The sequence below is a fragment of the Patella vulgata genome, chromosome 3 (genome assembly GCF_932274485.2).
Source record: "Patella vulgata chromosome 3, xgPatVulg1.2, whole genome shotgun sequence".
Classification (NCBI taxonomy): domain Eukaryota; kingdom Metazoa; phylum Mollusca; class Gastropoda; family Patellidae; genus Patella; species Patella vulgata.
This window is the reverse complement of record NC_065881.2, coordinates 52,556,627-52,578,912: the sequence shown is the minus strand read 5'-3', so window position 1 is coordinate 52,578,912 and position 22,286 is coordinate 52,556,627. Positions and strand designations below refer to the sequence as shown.

The 22,286-nt window shown below is 34.9% G+C and overlaps 1 protein-coding gene across 1 annotated transcript in view; it reads left to right on the top strand.

Moving 5' to 3' along the window:
- Window positions 1-22,286, top strand: part of LOC126816020 (neogenin) — a 76,008-nt gene that overhangs the window by 28,960 nt on the left and 24,762 nt on the right. The window contains exon 3 of the mRNA XM_056099279.1: window positions 7,201-7,348. Within this exon, the coding sequence (XP_055955254.1) occupies window positions 7,201-7,348 (148 nt within the window). The remainder of the gene's footprint in view (window positions 1-7,200; window positions 7,349-22,286) is intronic.

Here is a 22,286-nt window from a genome sequence, read left to right as displayed (position 1 = left end):
AATATTGTCCTTTAATATTAGGTGTTATGAAAGAATATTGATTATCATAATAGTTGAATTTTGAGAAATTAAAAGAAAGGAGAATATGTATTCCATTTTCTTCAAATTTAATTACTTTGAAAACCAAATAGCTATATTGCTACCCAAAAACATAGTAATAATAAAGTGCTAAATTCACCAAACGTGCTCCTGTCTAATAATATAATAAAAACAAATAAGTTTTCAAGTCCCGATTTGATTGATTGAGTTTTGTACTTTAATGGAGGTTTAAAGGTGGTATATTCCACTTTGTAAATGCAGCAACTTGGAAGCGCTACCACCTATAGACTTGCACTTCAACTGAGGAACACAATGTTTTTTCCAATTAATTGATCGTAGATGGGATGTAAAATTTCAAGAAATCGCACATGGACTTTGGAGCATTTACCTCCACCACTGATAGGCAAGAGATAATATTTTGAAATCTATCTAGCAGCCAATGTAATCTTTTCAGTACTGGAGTGATATGAGACCTTTGACCTTTGAGCAGCTGTGTTTTGGATTCTCTAAGGTCATCCTATTTGATACTTTGGAATAACAACAGTTAGTGATGATATAACGAGTGGAGCCAATAATTTTGAAGTGAAAATAGCACTTTTTGCACAGATCGTGTAGAAGTGATGTTTAATGGATAGGAATTTAAGAAGATGGTAAACAGCAAGTGACCTAGTACAGACCCTTATATTAGGGAACAACACATTGTAATACAATTTCACATGAGGACTCTGAGTTTAACATTACATTTTTTTTTGTAAAAAGTATGAATTAGAACACTTTAAGAAAATAATGGTAATACCAAAAGTTATCATCCGATTCTTTTAAACTTAATATATGTTATTAACATTAGTGAGATGAAGAAGCCTATTTACTTCTAGACTTATGGCCCTTGTTTCACTTTGTTGCACCTTGTGAACGCTCAAACATCAAAATATATCTGCCAACGTGTCATTTAAATTAGTAAAAAGAAGAATCCTATTGACTTTCAGCAATTTGTGTTAACTACATCTGGAGTTATGGTCCTTGTTTCATTTTGTTCAATCTTCTTAATGCTTGATTGATGAAAGCTATCATCCGATAGATATGAAATTTATATGCATCATTTAAAATTGTGAAACAGAGGTCTATTGAATTTCAGCAATTTGCGTCAATTACTTCTAGAGTTATGGCCCTTGTTTTACTTTGTGAACCTTGTGAGCGTTCAAGTGACAAAAGTTATCTGATCTGTATGAAATTTATATGCATTATTTAAATTAGTAAAACGAAAAATATCTATAATTACTTCCAGAGTTAAGGCTCTTTTCTCAGTTTGTAGAACCTTGTGAACCCTCAAACAATAAAAATTATAATCTGATCTGTATGAAATTGTCTTTTAAATGCCCCCAATTACCTACAAAAGAATAAATATATGACAACCCTTATCGACCGCTCGGGCGATTTAGCTGCTGTGGGCGTATGTTTTAGTGCCTGACAACCTATCTTTTAGTCTGTCAAGCACATATTGACAGATTTTTAGCGAATAAGCGCAATGATTGAAGTTAGCTTTGTGTTAATTATGATCAGCCTTGTGTTAATTATGGTTGGCATTGTTTATTCATGGAGTTAGAATGCACACTAATTCCATGTGTTAATCTATTATTGTAGGGAATAAGTGCCAAGAAGTCTTATTTGATCCAGTGACATGTATCCAAATCCCTATAACTTTACAGCCGCAAGTGTCTATCAAATATCATTTCAAATAGCAAATCCAATTGTTTATTAAGACTATTAAAGCCATACATGAACGGGTATTGTTTTGGTTTTTTTTGGTCAATTTAATTAGGCGACTTTCTAGATCATCCGACCGCTTGAAAATGAATTATCAAGTAAAATGTATTTGACTTTTGAATGGTGAGGAGTCGTCCCAGATTTCTCTCATGAAGCGACTAGTTTCGTTCAGGTCGAACTCAACAGGCTTATGTGAGATTGTGCGGATGTTCCCTTTATATAGTCGTCGGGAACCGGAGAACAAAATGGGTCGCGGATTGACCGGCACATTCTTCATATTTGTATCCACTCATATGAGACTCCCCATATTCTTCATATTTATATCCACTTAAAATGAGTACATAGCTGTAAGAAAATTCCAGTTTTCCTCCAAAAGTTGTAATCCTGTTATCATAGTGTGAATTGAAGATTTATTTATTTGAAACTTCCTTAAAACTGGATTAATTCTCGTGAAATTTAGAGTTATGATCTGTAATGGCTGAAACTCAATCTTTTAATAAGACAAGGAGAATTGTTCCTTTAACTTTAAGAAAACATTCAGATTTTAGACAAAGTGTTGTCTGGTTGAATTTACCAAGTCTTAATATTCATTTTCTGCCTATATCGTATGTGTTTGTAATGGAAAAAGTATGATTTCTGACAAGTTAAATGAGTTATAATTAGATAAAGTCTCATATACTTAGAGATAAGCTTTTTATGCGTACAGTTAAAATAAATTATGGTGTGTTATTTAAAAATGTATTGTGATATTTTTTTTTCCACCTACACATGTATATAGTATGTGTTTGTAATGACAGATTGAATGAGGTACAAGGCTGATGTCCCCTGCCAAATTGAAAAAGTAATTAGACGACATACAATTTTTAATTGCATATTTATGTCTTTATAAAGCATTGATGATTTTCCATTGAAAATTCTAGCCATATTAGAAGCAGAGTTATTGTCTCCCAAAAAGTATGTGTGACGGAGGGATGGACGGACGGACGGACAGACAGACCCATGTTGATAGTCCCCTGATTTCTTCGAAAGGTACGTGACAAGAAGTAGGGTCACCTGTCCAGCCTTGTAGGTTTCTCTAGGTCGTCCCGTTTCCTCCCACTGCTAAAAACCCTACGCACCAGCGAATTATTGAAATAAAATTGAACCATATGTTGGTCTGAAAAAAGGCCTAGTTTGTGTCGAGTGGGCGTTAACCCCCATTTCTCTTTCTCTCTTCGAGAGGTTGGGGACAAAAAGTCTCATATACTTATGCCTATAGTTAAAATAAATTTATGGCGTGTTATTTAAAAAGGCATTGTAAAAATTTCTGTAATTTAAAAGATAAACTCAAGTCTGCAATAAATAATTTCCTTTTATGGTGATAAAATTGGTCTCCTAAAATTCAAGTACCTTATTTAAATTTTTTGGGGTGTATACCAAAGTGCGTAGATTAACACATATTGAAATATCCATGAATTGCATGTATTGACAACCTGTATCAAACTTTTGGATTTCGATGCCACTTTGAAAATTTAAATATGGTTGGCATAAAAAAATCTCTCCAATCCTGCCCATTACAGAGATTGATAATTCTGTTTCTAACCATAACCCTGGAAATTGATTGGTCAAAAGCCTTACAGATTTTCAAACATTGACAGTAACATTTACTAACATACATCTCACATGCCAACATGTAGGTGAGGTAAGAATCACAATATAAATTTCCGTTTTCGTATTGCAACCCAGCTACAAAAAATAATGTTTAACTCTTAACTGACCCACTGCGACTTTTGTCGATGCCTATAACGTTACCGTTATGCAAGTTTCTAGCGTAATGAGAGTTACTTCCCTTATGAACAGACGACCTTTTCTCGTTTGTTTACTTCCTGTTTGTTTACTTCCTATTTGACATTTTGACATAGAAACGTCTTACTATTTCTTTTTGAAAAACTATAATAAAAAAGTGATGTGCCTACAGGAAGACATTCTCGTAACGCCGGATTACCATCCTTTTTGAATGACGACAGTGATTCAGATGGGCTTTTGATATCCAATATTTAAGACAAAATAAACATTTTACCATTGGTACACGAATCGTGTACCATAATGTGCTTCAGCCCCAGTTGTATCAAGAGACTCGAGGGACGAGGCTAGACACATTGCACCAAATCAAACGGCGTATATAGACTGGAATAACCAGACGCTAGAAATTTTGCCGAACATAACTGATTTGAAATTGGAGTACAAAAGGGAAACCATTGAATGTAAATCAGTTTATATACATTCATATTACAGTATTATATGCGTTGCGACCCACTTTTGTCAATTTCTAGGCCCCAAATGTTAGCGATTTAGCTCCTTTAAAGTAGCTAAGTCTCTAACTCAATATCATCCAAAGTCTTCGATATTGAAAACACAAATTATTTGTCAATTTAAATCAACATTGGTGTTGTGGTCTTACCTGGAAAAGATGGACTTATGATATCCAATATTTAAGACAAAATAAACATTTTACCATTGGTACACGAATCGTGTACCATAATGCATTTCAGCTCGATTTGTAACATGGGACTCGAAAACCCAGGCTAGACATTTTCCACAAGTCATGTCAAACGGTGACGCCATATTCTTATCTGGAGAGCATGGGCAATAAATACTATCGGTGTAGACTGAAATAACCAGACGCTAGAGATTACCATTTTATTGAGACTTCTCGCGTATTTTGCCAAACATAACTGATTTGAAATTAGGGTAAAACGGAAACGATTGAATATAAATCAGTATATATACTTTCATATTACATTATTATATGCGTTGCGACCCATTTGTGTCATTTTCTAGATCCCAAACAGTGACAAAAAAAAGTGTTTGCAAGGTTTTTAACATAATAATCTTTATTTCATGAAGCAGAAGTTCTTTGTTTTTACATCCATGAATAAGACAGTGTTTTACAGGAGATGTTATGGTCCAATTTACAGACTTGGTAACACCTATCCCCAAAATATGGAAAAGAGTGCAATAGTTGCCTAAAACATCATTTTATATTTAACTTCTACTCTACTATGGTCACTTTAGATTTGCATGGAATTCATATTAGTTTTACTAATTTCTTGCAGTTAACACATGGGTTAAATAAATGAAGTTTACTGTCAGTATATTTGGGGATCACGTGGCTAAGTGGGCAAGACGCTGGCTCGCTAGCCTGGAGGTCGGATGTTCGATCCCTGCATTGGCCGAGAAAGTTCATCCGGATTTTCCGGCGTGGTTTCCCCTTGTCAGTAATGCAGGACGGAGGGCCTGACAAGGACAGCTGTCTAGTCATTCGGATGGGACGAAAAACCGAGGTCCCGTGTACACATTGGCGTGCACATAAAAGATCCCTTGGCAGTTGGAATTCGATATAAGAGTAGGCTGTAGCGCCGCTGCCCGGGCAAAATTTCCCTCATAGCACACTGTATGGCGTATGCCCGTCTTCATTAGCCCAGGTTAGGAGCAGAACAGTAGGACGTTAAACCCCATTTCATTTCATTTCATTTGTCAGTATATTTTTTGTGTATTGTAGGTTTCTAAAACATAAATCTTCAATTAAATATTTCTCTAATTTTATATAGAAGCACCAACTTGGTACATAAAATCAACATACATTTCTTGTTACATGTATATTTAAAGGAAGAGAGATGGAGTTTTGAGACACTAGACTAAACAAAATCAATATCTTCTCTTTAAGTAGATAGATATGGAATTTTTCACCCTCAAACAACTATTGGTTGAACTTGATTTGTTGATATTGATTGTAAGCCTACCACCTAATTCACACTTGTGTAATTTGTTCAAATACTATACACACTTTAAAAATGTATAGAAAAGCCAGACTCACTATCCAACAATTTTTAAACACAGTTTTAGTCATAATTATGCAATATTAAAGATACATTGCCAAAAAAGTATGTATAGGGTAGTTATTTCCATGAAAAGTATGGCACATTTGGTATACATACATACTAGTAAAATCCTAGATTCTGTGAAAAACACCCCTGGGGTGCCCCACAGGACAAAAATGTAAGGGTGTGGTGTCTCTAACTGGCAGTCTGTCTCTACAAGTGACATGAGGGGTGCTTGTTGATCTAATACCTAATTGGTATGCGAACATTGAGAGACTTAACGTCCATTAGACTCTGTGATGCAATTTAACGGAGGGCAAAAGATGTTCACAGAATAATCCAAGAATTTACTTGTGCTTCGATATTTATGGTAAATGAACAGTGACCAATGACAAATGCTAGATTCGCCCTCTATCAAATCATGTGACAAACAAGGCCTCTTAAAATAGATTTGTGAGACGTAGGCGTAGGGTAGTTTTCTTGTAATTAAACTGTTTTGAGAGGAATTTGAAGCAAACTTTTGATAGAAAATTAATTTGAATATGTTTTTAGTCCAAATATATTGTCTAATCACACAGTTTGTATGCTGGAAGGCATCTTTAAATGGCTCTGTTGTCTTAGCCGAGCTAAAAAAATAAATTGTTTTTGTCTTGTACCAATAAACTACTTAATTATGGCTTTTTAAAAGCTTACCCATGTATTGGAATATTAAATTATACAATGGATTTTGTGTAACTGGAGGTAATATCAGACACAAGTGTAAGCTTTTGATAATCATACTTAAGTAGTTTGTTCATACATGATGAAAATACTTTCTTTCTTTTTTTTTTAACATGGCTCAGACAATAGATTGTTTATAATTTGTAGTATGCCCGAATCTATGAATAAAGAAAGACTGTTTATCATGAATTTAATCAGATAGAAATCCAGTAGCCTGATTGTTAACAATGGATCCCAAGGAAGTAAAATGTTGTAATTGATTTTAAAATGAAAACGTGTTTCAACACAGGAAGTTCCTTTAGTTTAGTAATTTTCTGTTTGGTTTATTTACAACAGTAGGCCTACGTTATGGGTCAAGCAACTGAAGTAAGCTTGAATTAAATGTTAGTCAACATGGTGCAAAAAAGTAATTTTCATGTTGTTTCAAAAATATAACGGCAACAGCAAAGTACTGGCTCGTAATTTGGTTCAGGTCCATAAACACAGTTTCAAAAGTTAGGGGGCTAAGATTGAAACCGATAGATAGCTATAGGCAGCGAAAAAATGCTCTCATAGCAGCTATTTCTTCCGAGCAGCCCACAAAAGTAGTCGCACATTTAGTTTTTTTGTAGATAATTATGGCATTTAGAAAGAACTAAAAACTGATCAAGAGGTTATCAGTGCCCCTTATGAAGCTTATATAGTACCGGTAATTAACTTTTTCTTTGGTGTGTTTATTGATTTGGAATCTAATCCTTGAGTGGCATTTGTGTTTTTGTTTTGATTTGGAATACTTTATGTCCTTCTTAATTATATCTAACTTTCATTCTGATTTCAGGAATTGCCAAAGAATTTACAGAAAGTCCTGTCTCTCAGGCTGTAGGTGTTGGGGGTGTCGTGTATCTAGCATGTGAGATTGAAGCAGTACCTGAAACACTTTATGTATGGCAGAAAGACAATGAACCTTTAAACACAAATCATGTAAGGTAAGTATTTATAGATGAAGTCTGAAAGTGTATAAAAAGTCTTATATATTATTTCAGCTGTCAACGTTGTAAAGAACATTCCATTTTTGTATATACTTTGCTTATTTTCATGGTGGCTTTTTTGAAGTTCCTGATCCTACGAAGATCTGGAACAAACCTTAATTTGAAAATCCTATTAGTAAGTGCAGTATGTCCCTTCGACTCCTGCAGTACAGTTAATTAGAAATTGTTAATTCTCAACAAATGCCTTCTTTAGAATTTAATAAGCTTAATTATATATCTATTTTGGAAAACTACAATCATACAAAATGTTTTTAAGTTGGAAGGTAATCATATTCTTACTAAGAAATTCGTCAGTGCACCTAATCCAAACAGTTGTTTGATTATTGTCTGATCAATGTACAGTAAATACATTTACATTGAAATTTAATCCTGGAATATGAAATTGAACTAAAATAAATAGATAATTTTTATACACCTATATTTAAGTGTAGGTCATGAGAGGATAAGATCCTTATCAAATTTGGTCAACATCCAATTTTTCTTTTCGGATATGATGCTGTTGGGGCCTAGCCGCTGTGTAGGCATATTTACATGCTTTGCGTGACTATCTTTTGGATACATGGCAAATAGCTAGTGATGCTGAAAATTATTTCCACTCTTAAAGAAATATGATACTATGTTTACTCAATGATTCTATGCTGTTGTGCACACCAAAAGAAATCTGTCTTATCTTTATCTCAGTTTCTGTTAATTTTCATTTTTTTGTTCCCCGTCTTTCGAAGAAAACAGGGGGCTATTAAAATGGGTTTGTCCGTCTGTCTGTCCGTCACACTTTTTGGGACACTATAACTCTCTTTCTAATTGAGCTAGAATGTTCAAACTTGGTGTAGTTGTATATTAGGTCAATACCTTGATGGAGTTGAAGATGAGCATTTTCTGCTTAGGGTAAGCAGAGATAAGTAATTTGATTGGTTGATGCTTTGGGACACGATAACTTTAGTTCTAATTAAGTGAGACTGATGAAACTTGGTGTATAGTTTCATTACATAAATACCTTGACTAAGTTCGATAATGAGCATTTTCTGCTCAGGGTAACCAGAGCGATAAGCAATTTGATTGGCCGAGACTTTGTAACACAATAACTCTCCTTCTAATTGAGCTAGAATGTTCAAACTTGGTGTAGGCGTTCATTATGTGAATGCCTTGATGGAGTTCGATGATGAACATTGTCTGCTTACAGTAAGCAGAAATAAGCAATCTGATTGGTTGATGCTTTGAGGCATGATAACTTTGGTTATAATGAAGTGAGAGCGATGGAACTCTGAATATAGATTCATTATATCATTACCTTGACAAAGTTCGAAGGTGCAAATTTTCTGGTTAGACTAAGGAGCGATAAGCCATTTGATTGGTCAAGACTTTGGAACATAACAACTCTGCTTTTAATTGAGGTAGAATGTTTAAACTTGATGTAGATGTTCATTTGGTGAATGTCTTGACTGAGTTCAATGATTAACATTTGGAGCTAAAGCTAAGTAGAGCTAATCAATTTCATTGGTCATTGCTTTGGAACAAGATAATCTTGATTCTATCTGATAGAGTTATGAAACTTAGTGTATAGTGTGATTGCTCAATACTTTTGAAAAAAATAAATGTGGGATTAATTAATATGTGTCATCTAGTTATTTTAGGATTTCGGCGAGGGACATCAGCCTCACTGTTGGCTTGTTGGAATTGACCTTTACAAATACGATACATGTATATTTGTGTATATTTAATACCTCAGTATTATTTAGATTTGGAAGGGAAACGATTCTGCAGTGGTAACCGTACAATATACATTGTGCCATTATCAGTTATCAGTTATCATATATATTTTAAAAAGTAGATTGATAATGCATAAAACGTAATAACTTAAATCATTAATAATAAGTTAATGTTAATCATTATTTAAGAGGGTTTATGATCATGTATTTTGCATGCAAATTATTAAGTTTGGATTCTGATTAAAGTAGCAATGTACCGTTGACATTTTTCCCTACAATATCATATTTGTCTTGGCTTAATCCACACTAATATGTACTTACATTGACTATTTAACATTTTATTAAGAAAACAAAATCAAAAACCAACGCTAGATAATGTCCCAGCTTGGATTAAATCGTATATAAAACAGGCCTATCATTAAATTTTTGTCGACAACAAAATGGTGGCATGCTTATTACATAGCAAACAGCAAAGATCAATGAATTTTCAAATTCATATATCTTTGTAAATACTGAATGGAATTGGGCCATTATTGAAATGATATTCATCTTTCACAATATTTTATTTTGCAAGTGATCCCTATTTCCTATTGCTTAAAATGGTGCATCAGGACTTTAAGACAATTTTGTCAAGGCACATATATACAGTAGACTCTAAAAGGACATTGGAAACAAGAAACTATTATCATTCAAAGACTAGATAATATGAGTTTTTAGATATTAGATGCCACTATTGCCACATTGTAAAGAAACAGGTTAAAAAAAGGAAATGGTGTTAGTTGATATTAAGAGTTTCTTATGAAAAGCTTTGTCAAGGCACATATATACAGTAGACTCTAAAAGGACATTGGAAACAAGAAACTATTATCATTCAAAGACTAGATAATATGAGTTTTTAGATATTAGATGCCACTATTGCCACATTGTAAAGAAATAGGTTAAAAAAAGGAAATGGTGTTAGTTGATATTAAGAGTTTCTTATGAAAAGCTTTGTCACTTGATGATATATTGTAAAGCGGCTTAAACAGAATAAGACGCTGAATTTATTAAGCAGTTTCTTGTGAGAAGCATTGTCATTTAGGAATAACTTTGACATATGTTCGTTAAATATAAATCTGATATTATTTATTTATTAGCAATGAATGCTTTTTAAAATCATTTATTCATAGAAAAAGTAATTTGTTCCAAAAACGATTAAATAAAAAACATACAGAGTTGGGCACTGAAATCACATTTGGTAAATTGAATAAATTTGGAAACAGTTAGTTGAGATAGCGCTCTTGTTTTAAATTTTCAGTTAGGGAGGGAGTTTTTATACGCCAACATTTTCATGTGGACAAATATTGTCGTCGCCCATGTCTGCCTGTTTGTAGACACCCTACAGGTCCCAATTTTTATCCAATTTTGATGAAACTTGAAACATAGGTTTATATCCCAAAGATCTTGGATCCTTTCAATATTGGCATGTATCGGACGTAACTTCATGGATTATGGCCCCTGATTGTACGAAAAATCATGTTTTAAGTTTGTGGACACCCTAATGACGGTCGAGTTCTAATTGTGTGAAAATCAGTTTGGTACCTCCTGATAAGTTGACCGCTCCTTGTACACAAATAGTGCAAAAGTATGTAATACCAAGGTTCTTGAACCTCTAGAGGTCACAATTTTTTTCCGATTTTGATGAAACTTGAAATATATTCGCTCATATCAGACGGTCACTTCCTGGATTATGGCTCCTGACTGTGCGAAAAATCATGTTTTTAGCTTGTTCCTCTGTCTATCTTTTCCAAAATGTGGGCGTATCTTGTATTGCAACACTTGTTTTCTTTTAAGTAAATCTAAAATATAAAGAAATACAGGTCCGTTGGAGTACGAGCATGAGTGTGCTACATGTATCTATGCATTTTGGGATTGAGCTGGAGGACATCAGCCTCTCTGCTAGCTTGTTTTTTTTTTCCATTTGGTAGGCCTATCCATATATATATATTTTAAAACCAAAGCTTCTTTGAATTTCAACAATTTCCAATAATTACTGCTAGAGTTATTGCCTTTGCAAAATCACTATGCAGAAATTAACACAAAAAAGATATTCTGGTTCTTAATCTTAGACAATCCTTTCTAAAATTCTGATGTAGGAGGGAAATTTTTGTTTTTATGTGTTTATTTTGTGAAAGGATAATTAGTGGACTAAATGACTTCTCATAAGCATCATGTTTTAGGGCACTACATGTATCTGATCACATTGTTGATTGTAATATTATCCAGAATGATCTGTGATTGTCAATAACATCTATAAAAATTTTTTATATAGTTATTTCCTGTATCCTGGGGAAAAGATTTACTGTTTTTAAACGCTTACATTTTCATGTGGACATATTATGTCATCATTGCCCCTGTCTGTCTGTCTGTCAGATAATTATTGCCTGTACGATAATTATTGCCAGAGTTGTGGACTCTCTAGAGACTAAAGTTAATATCCGATTGACTTTAAATTTATACACAGTGTTTAAGGTCATAAGACATAAAAGCCTATTGATTTTCAGCGATTTCCGATAATTACTGCCAGAGTTATGACCCTTGATCACTTCAAAAAATCTTGTGGACGCTCTAGAAGCCAAAGTTAAGATCCGATTGACTTTAAATATATTTGATTGGCCAAGACAAAGTTTAAGGTCATGAGACAAAGAATCCTATTGATTTTCAGTGATTTCCTATAATTACTGCCAAAGTTATGGCCCTTGATCACTTTGTGACGCTCTAAAGGCTAAAGTTATCATTCGATTGACTTCAGATTGATACACAGAGTTTAAGATCTTGAGATGAACAAGTATATTGATTTTCAATGAATTTTTATGTCTTGAACAGCTAAATCCATGATATTAAAAGTTTTGTATACTAAATGTTAACATGGGGCAGAACTTTATAAAAACAAACAAATTCTAATGGTTTTCTGATAATTACTTCATGAGTTGTTGCTCTTAATCAGATTTTAGTGTATTATAAATGTTTCATATGCAACATATGCAACAACTTTTGTTGACTACCCGGACGATTTAGCTGTTGTGGGTGTAAGTTTCGTTGCCTGGCAACCTATATATGTATATATATGGAAGGTGCTGAGCCTCGTCCATTAACTCAAGTCAAGCATCCAAAGAGGAAACATCACAGGACTAAAAATGTTCTTGATTGCTTGATTCAGGGGCGTACATAACGATTTTGTTTGGGGGGGGGGGGGCTTTAGCCAAAATTCGACTGACTGATGCACATACTCCCGGTACGAGTGGCGCAGTTTTATAGGGGCCATGTTCAGTAGCGGATCTAGAAGCTGGGAATTGGTTGGTGGGGAGGGGGCGGTTCCAAATCTAGGGAGCCATCCACAATCCCACGCCACAATGAATGTCAACAAAATACTGGCTATAACATTAAGCGTCCAAATAGATCATAGATACATGTAGTATTGTATAATTATATAGTTGTTCGCCGATCGTTGTCTCACTGGAAAGCAATTTTATTTGAGTTGACATCAATATTATGTCCTATATGATGATTGTGCCTATAACACTGAGCAGCCTGAGAAAATTTTGAAAAATTGAGTCAATATCCTAGCATTTAAGGTCATTGCTGGGAGAAAGTCTTGTGGACGAGAGGACCAGAAATGTGAGTCAATTGGACAGAATCTTGAGATCTGCACCTGTCAATTCCGCCTGTGAACAACATACTCACAACAGAATAAAGAGTGACAAACATTTTTTCAAACATGACAAGCAGACATGACACTATAGTTTTGTGTGACGTTTTCAATTTAGGCTCACAGATTCACGCAAATACTTAGTATTTGGGATCTATTTTGGCATTGTTTACCTCATTAATTCATTAAGTCGCCGACGCATAATTTTGAGACCGATTGCAGTGACTGCACTTATTTTGAGACCGACTATTTTTCTATCTAGGGGAAATTTTGTTCTTAGACCAACATACTCACAACAGAATAAGAGTGAAACATAACATTTTTTCAAACATGATAAGTTGACAAGGTTATTTTATACTAAAGTTTTGTGTGAGTAGCGTGACGTATGCAGTGAGCACTTATTTTGATACCGACTGCTCTTATTTTGCGACCGACTGCACTGATTTTGCGTCTGACTATTTTTCTTCCTGGGGGGGTCCCCCCCCCCCAGATTTACGCCACTGACTTGATGTTTGTTTGTTCTGCTTTAAAAGTGAATGAGGAAGGGGTGAGCATGGCGCAGTCTCAATAGCCGTGGTGAAAAAGCATGTCGGTGGTGTGGTGGGTGAGAATGTATTCCGGTCTGATTGCGAGAACATGGTGGGAACACGGTGTGTGTAGCCAGAGCGTAGCCATGAGCGTAGTAAGATCTTAAGCGCGCTGGGGGTAGGAAGTGCATGGTGTGGTTGTGGCAGGAGCATGATTGGCTCGTGTCAGTTTCTTGCCACGCTTATTGGCGCAAGCCCCATACTGCCGTTATGCTCTCTTGCCTTCATGCCAGGAGACTGAGTGAATAGACCTTTCTTTCTCAGGAAAATCAATATCAGCTCAATAGTTATCTCAGATCAGTAATTTTCATCGTTTGATAATATACCAAACCCGGCTGTCAGGAATGTGCTACAAGCTAATAGCCTATGTAGCGGAATTGGACACAGAAACCTGTAAATAACAACAAGTAAATATATGATAATAATGTGTTTAGAAAACGTTCCACTGTCTTGAAAAAATGCTAATTTGGTGAACATACAATCATTTTAAGCAGTTGTTTATGGCAGAAATCGAATCTGCACCACCGAAAACATATATATTGACACCAAAGACGAATACTTATTCAAAATCAGCACATTGTCTGATTTTCCCGCCTCATATGGCAGCAATATTGGAAATACGCTAAATATGTGAGTATGTCAACATGTGATCATTTTACAAGGTTGTAAATGTCAGAAATGGAATCCTCGCCCCTGTAAACATATACATTGACACCAAACACTACTACTAAATCAAAATCTGCACATCTTCCCATTTCCGGTCAAAAATGGCCGCCATCTTGGAAATATGCTAAGTATGTGAACATGTGATCAATTTACAAGGTTGTAAATGTCAGGAATGGAATATACGACCCCAAAAACATATATGTTGACACCAAACATTATGGTACTACTTAATCAAAATCTGCACATCGTCCCATTTTTCCGCCAAAAATGGCCGCCATCTTGGAAATATGCTAATTATGTGAACATGTGCTCATTTTACAAGGTTGGAAATGTCAGAAATGGAATCTGCAGCCCCGAAAAGATATATATTGACACCAAACACTACTAATGAAACAAAATCTTCACATCGTCAGATTTTCCCGACAAAAATGGATGCCATCTTGTAAATATTTTCATGAAGTGATGGGAAAAAATCTGAAATATAGTCATGACCCTTGTCAATACTAATACAGTGCCAAATCACAGTTGATATGTGGTGATAAGTTGAAAATAAAAAAATAAGTTGTTAATATACTATTCAAAAAAAGTAGGGGATATTTGATTTTTAAGTGTTATTAAAGTCACCTAATGAAACTGACGAAGAAACAAATGACAAAATGAAATGAAGTTCACATTCATCGATTTATTCCAAATGATCGTTAGACTTACCACAGCATCACAACCAAGTCAGTAACGGGTAAATCCTCCTCTGTTTGCCAAACAAGCATTGATCCGATGTGGCATACTCCTAATGAGACGTCTAAGGTCATTTTGGTCCAGATTGTCCCATTCCTGTTGCAACGCAGCAGCAAGTTCTTGGACATTGGCAGGACGTTGTTGACTTTGACGTAACCTCTGTCCAAGCATGTCCCAGACATGCTCGATGGGGGAGAGGTTGGGACTCAGTGCTGGCCAAGGTAATGTGGTGATGTTCTGTTGTTGGAGGTAACCTGTAACGATCCTGGCCCTGTGACATCTTGCGTTGTCATCCTGGAAGATGAAACGGCGGCCATGACGTCGTGCGAACGGCACAACATGGACTGCCAAGATGTTGTCCCGGTAGTACTGGCCTGTAACACGCCCTGCAACAACATGTAAAGCCATTCTTCCAGCAACAGTGATGCCTCCCCACACCATAACAGAACCACCCCCAAATCGATCATGTCTGATGACGTTAACGTCTTAGAAGCGCTCGTTTCGACGATGCCACACCCTACTACGTCTGTCCAAAAAATCAACAGTGAACCTTGACTCATCTGAAAACATCACATTGCTCCAGCGTCGATTATCCCAGTGTTGACGATCCCTACACCAACGACGTCTTGCCTGAATGTGATGATCTCTCAAACAAAGGATCACGAGAGGACGTCGGGCGCGAAGGTGACCCCTATGCAGTCGATTCCGAATCGTCTGGCCACTCACTCTCACACCATTGTCTGTTTGAAGACGAGCGCTGATCTGATTTGCTGTGATGACACGATTTCTCAAGGCCAAGGTACGGATAAATCGATCCTGGGCTTGAGTTGTCGCCCTTGGTCGACCTGAGCGTGGTCTGTCCTGTACAGATTGTGTATCACGGTATCTGGACCATAGCCTGCTTATGACAGACTGAGAAACATTCATCGTCCGCGCCACAACCGCCTGTGTTGTGCCGATCTGTAGCATACCAAGGGCACGTAACCTTTCATTTTGGGTAAGCTGACGCATATCAAAATTTGTTTTCTGGTCACTAAAACAATTAAACTGATGTTTCCACCCTGGAATTCAATGCCACAATGACTGTAACATTCAAAGTCAGAGTCGTGCAAATCTTGGGTTGGACCCCCATGATGATCCCAAGCATCACCTGCATTCCATGCGGTAGCTATTGGTGCGTTTGGGCGTCACATGTAACTGGAAATATTTCTTCTGTTAGGTTCTATAGTGACTTTTTTCGTAGTCATTTGCATATTTTAGTATTATGCCCCCAAAATCAAATATCCCCTACTTTTTTTGAATAGTATATTATCGCAAAATGGCTACCCTCAGATAATGGCCTCCCATACTATGAAGACCTACTAAGAAAAAATGTCAATATTGTTTTTTTGTCATTAAATATTGAAACCTTCAAAATAAAGCTTATTCCACGATTTCTACCCAAAAAGTCGACGGATTTACATTAAGGATTGGACTATGTTCTCTATCCATCTCTTGCAAAATGTGGGCGTATCTTGCCTGGCGACTGCTGGTTATTTAAATTTTTTGAAATAAAAACAGGTCGTCCGGCTCATTTTAAGTGACACAGGAGTATCTGAGAACCAGAATATTTTTTTTTTTATTTGGGCTTTAATAACGATAATTGTGTTCATTCGATTTGCTTGAAATTTATATGCATAGATAGACTTAGTGAAATGAAGAATCCTATTGCAACAATTTCTGATAACTAGTTATTACCATAACTGATTATGCCATAGAAGCTTGCCAAAGCACCATTTATTCACAATGTAACAACCTTTGTAGACTGCTTGAACAACTTTCTTTTTTGTACAAATCTTTTTGTTGCTGGGCAATATACCTTCCAGTTTTCTCCCCTCAAAAACTTCCTAGAACCATGCTTGCTTAATGACCATGGACATATAAAAATGAAGTCAGAAGTCGGAAGCCATAATTTTGAAGTAGGAAGTTCCAATCTTCTTTCATGGAAATTAATGATAATCCATACATTAAGAAAAAGTTTTTTAGTTATATGTAATGTTTTCCTTCTTGCTTTATGATTGTTTGTTTTTGAAAATAGATTTTGAAAAAACAATTAGAGCCATAATCTAGGTGTAAGTTTAACATGGGTGTAAAATATGGATATGATGTTTAATCTAGTTTATAAACAATTTAGTTTATGTCAAATGTGAATGATTTAAATCTTAAGTACCTTGTGATAAATTTTTTATTAGTTTGTGCAGCTCATCTTTCTTCACGGTTTATGATCTTTAAAATAATTTTTCACAAACATGTTTTTTTTGGCATCAAGGCCTTCTGGTTGCACTATTATGCAACATCTGGCTCTGCTTAAGAGATTTAATGTGAACCATGAAAGATTTTGCATCCGGTGTGTTTTCAATTTGATTATAAAGTAGAATTTGATTTACTGCATCACAATCAAATCAAGCACGTACACAGACAAGTGTTTTAATTAATTATATTATATTTTGACACAGTTTATTTACTATTACGTGTGCTTGAAATTCTTGTTTGGGCTGTAATATGAATATAAATTGGTTTTGAAACGGTGGGAAATCAATTTACGAAATGTAGCAAGTAATAACATGAGAAATTATTTTGATCTAGACTGTCAGTGTGTCACAATAAATCAGTACTTTCGAGCAATTCAAACCTTTTGAATTTTAGACCCAAGAATTTCTTTTTGATTGTCATATTAATAGTGTCAGTTATAGGTTTATTACATTCACTGTTATTGGACCACTTTAACCGTCTGTTTTTGTTAAAGATGTCTTCCCTGTTTGATTTGATGATATATACTATTCAAAATCAGAGAGCCTGTTTAATCTTAATCTCTCTAATGTTCTCACAACATCTCGCCAATCGGTCAAGAAATACCAAGACGTGCTCCCATTGTCAGTCAAGCAGAAGCGCCAACAGGTTGCCATTTAGTGATACCCTTACATTTTTGACCTGTGGCGCACTATGGGTGGTTTTCAGAGAATCCAGTATTTTTCTAATAAGATTTAGTGTTTCCCCTTTCCATATATCAAATATGCCATACTTTTATTAGAAAGAACTACCTTATAAACAGGGTTCTTAATCCATTTTAAAACGAATCAGCCAAAATTGGGTCAAATGAGGTCCCGGTAGAAAATGGGTTAATTATAAGCTTCCATTCCCTTTCGTATAACTAGATTTCAACAAAGATAATACTTGGTAATTTGTTATGGAGAATTTTGTATTTTAATGTATGTGATTTCCACAAAAATAATGTCAAATAGGTACACCCCCTTGAAAATTTTCCATATTTCATTCACTTACAGCTTGAAGTTCATGTCAGTATTCCAGAATAAATTACTTATCTTCGTTTATTCGATGAAACGTTCGCGTTTCAGCAGTCAATGATCTAAAATATTATCATTTTTGTACTATTGCCAGCATCAGAAAATGACGTAGCCAAAATAAGCTGATACGACACCATTGCATTTCTTCATAAACAAGTGACTAGTCACGTAACTTGCAAAAGTATTTTTATTCACTCGTCGGTAATACATTAACGGTACAATTGTCACTGACAACCATAACTGAAATTGCTTTCAAATAAAAACTCTGTATGATTATGATATAGCCTTCAATAAAAAAACGACAATATTTTAAAATAAAAAAAATCATAACGGTAAATGCTATTTAAAACTGGTTTATTGACCTAATTCCAACTGATACATGTATGTCACGTGTCATTGGAATTTGGCATTGGAAATTCTATCAGGAAAATATGTTATTAATGACTGTTTCTTGGTGTATTCGGTGTTCCATCAGGGGATTATATTCCATGAAGATTTAAATTTATCTAACAACTGGTCAGTGAATCCATCAATGTATGATCCGGTTTTTATTTTAATATCTACCAGTACTAGGAATTCATATGGAGCATCGAAGATGCTCGATTGGCAAACCATGCCGAGATCGTCTTCTTTTGCCACATGGGTTGAACTTCAAGCAGCTAAAGCTGACAAAAAATAGCCGAGTAAGATCCCTGCTTATAAATACTTTTGTGAGAATGTATCTTTAATTTAACAACTCCATCAAGGTTGTTTGACAGGTAATCGTGTGGCATCCAACTGTATCTTTTAGGATTAAGCTGAAAGTTGTAGTGTTTAGATTATGATTAAATTAATATAAGCTGTGCACAAAATGGTATCTATGATTTCTGGTAAACGTTCAGTCAAACAATAAAACATTGGAAAATACCTGATTCACAATCTGTATAAAAATATCTTTTTATGCACATTTTGAACAGATATATTGATTTTATTAATGTCAAGGAAACAGAAAAAGATAAAGTCAATAAATAGATAATACCAGTTATCACAGATATTGATTTTATTCATTGGTATTCATCATAAAAATAAAAATATAAATTTAAAGATACATTATGGGAGATTTTAATAAAGAGTTGGCCATTCTTGCTGTAACAGTTTAAAAATAGATGATGAAAGAAGAATATATTCAAAATTTCAGTCAAATTACTTTATTCTGAACAAAGTTATCACCATTGTAATTTTTGACTAAAAATAGGAGTCAACTATCTCTTCGCGGTCTCCGAGAATGGCCGATCGTTTGATTGACAGGCGTTAACTCCACCTAGATAATCTCGATTATCAAGTAACATTTTCAATGATGGGGTTTTGCCCATATATTCCGGAGACCGCATTCAATTGCTGCCGTATAAACAAAAGAAATGTAATGCCTACTATTGTGAATTTGATGCCGAAGCAGGAATTATTTTATAGGAATGTTACTGACATAAATTTGATTACCGTATGGGAATTAAATATGAAAAATAGCGAGGTTCACCTATTTTTATTACGTACGGCATTTGAATATTTTGTTGACACATGATTTTTAATTGTGGTATGAATCCGTCTGCTTATATATCGATAAGAGTTATGCCCCTTTATTTTTGGTAAAATGTCTGACAAGGAAAATTTTGAAATCCAATCACTGGGTCAATAGTCCAATTAACAACCAATAGCTAACTCTGTGACAATATCATTATGCTTTAAACAGAGCTCCAAATTGGACCAAATATGCTTACATAACATTACGCCATGACTCCCAATTTTATTATGCCCAATTAACCAGTGCATAGCAGAATATTGCTGAAAAACTAATTGCGTGACAAACGAGGATATCAACACGGATACGATGTAAACAATACTGTTTGGAGACGAACAGTACTTTCACCGTTTTTAATACCTTAAATCACTGTCCAAAGTTTTAGGGAAGACCCCAGATTAAACGAAGGGCTTTTGACCCTATGACGTCAGACATTGATTAATCAATCAGTGTTGACGTTTCTAGTGGTTTACCCACAGTTCCGTACATTGCACGCCAAGTACTCGCCGTAACAGACCGTTTCATTGGCTGATCCCGCACTTCAACCAGAACGCTGGTATACAACAACTCTTTCAGATCCTAGTGTAGTAAAGACAAGTAAAACGAAATTTTGAACTATAAAAAACGGAAAGAAACGAAATAATTATGATCTTTGTTTTAATCAGATTGTTATTGTAGCAATGAAAATCAAGACTAAGCTATTCTTGTCAAAACTTCAAACATAACTTTGCTCAGAATAAAATAATTTGAATGCAATTTTCAATATACATGTATTTATATTTCTGTATATTGATCATATATTGTCGTCGCTCCTGTCTGTCTGTCTGTCCGTCTGTCTGTTCATCCACAATTTGTTTGTGGATACTCTACAGGTCACAATTTTTATCCGATTTTATCCGATATCTCTATCTCCCAAAGATCTCAGTTCCTTGGACCAGAACTTCCTGGATTATGGCCCCTGATTTTTATGCAAACTTACGTTTGTGGACACTGCTCTAGAGGTCACAATTTTCATCTGATTTTGATATTCAAGCATATCAGATCGTCCTGATTGTATAAAAAATCAGGTTTTTAGCTTGTGGTGGCTCTAGACCGTTTGGTTCAAATTTCGTCAAAATCGGACTGAAATCATACACAAATAGTGTATTTGATTGAGATGAAATTTGAAATGTATGTTTATAATGCATAGATCTTGGTTCCTGTAGATATTTGAGAATATCGGACTGTAAATACCTGGATTATGGCCCCTGAGTGTACGAAAAAAATTTTTTTTTTTTTTAGCTTGTGGAACCTCTAGAAGTCACAATTTATATTCAATTTTAGAAACCGTTTAAATATGTCACTGTTGCACCCTAATGATGGATGAGTTTGAATTTTGTGAAAATCAGACCGAAACTGCCCAACAGTATGTAGTGTAAAACTATGTAATACCAAGGTTGTGGATCCTCTAAAAGTCACAATTTTTATCCGACCTTGATGAAACTTAAAATATATGTTTATATCAAAAAGTCTTGGTACCTTTCGATATTCATACATATCAGACTGTAACTTCCTGGATTATCGCCCCTGATTGTACAAAAAATCACACTTTTTTTCTTTTGGTCTGTTCTCTATCCATCTCTTGCAAAATGTGGGCATATCTTATATGGCAACAGCTGGTTAAAATTCTATAGCAAGAACTGTCAGTTCTTTATCTAAATCTTAGATAATGCATCTTTAAGATCATGTGACGAACAAATAAGCCATCACATTTACTTGTCACTAAAATGGTTCCGTCCATTTAACTTTGTGTAATGTGGCATAATTCACACCTACTTAGTACATTCTTGGTTGATCTGTGTGAAATCAATCCTAATGAATAATGGCAATATCCTTGGCGACTGTACCAACTACTCCCTATCATGCCAAACATATTGTTTTCTTAAACATGATGATGTAAATATACAGTTTGAGGCTAATGACTAATGAGGAATGCCTGAAATATTTGGATTCTTTTTGAGGAAAGTTTAGAAGTGTAATTATAACAAGAATAAAAATACATATAATTTTAGAATAAAAATACTTCTGTTTAGTAGTTGCAATAGTTGCTTTACCACTCAAACATGTTCAGTCGATAGACATTCCAGTGCAGTACCAGGTATTCCTGAAAAGGTAACCATTCTCTACCTAGTGCATTACACCCACCATATATGTGGACTATAAAAGAGCCCGTCCTCTTTGATTGAGATAAAGTATATATAACAGTGTCAGTCTCATTTTATATATCATTGGTGGGAAGTCAAAAGGGTCGTACTTGTCATATTTTACAAAATTCACTTTTTATACACCCACATTGATTTTTTTCAGATGATTATTTCATTGGCTATTACTCTAGATCAGTCTTGTAAATGCTCTCATTGTTAATCAAAAAATACATCAATAAACCTGGTATTAAGTATTTTATATATTCAATAATTGCTGATTTTGAAGATAAGAAAAAAATTTAAACACTCTTTTCCTTTTTCTAAAAAAAACACCCACTGTACATTTTATAATAAACTTGCCATATATATTGTGTGATAATTTGTGTCTAACAAAGTCTATGACAGGTGCCT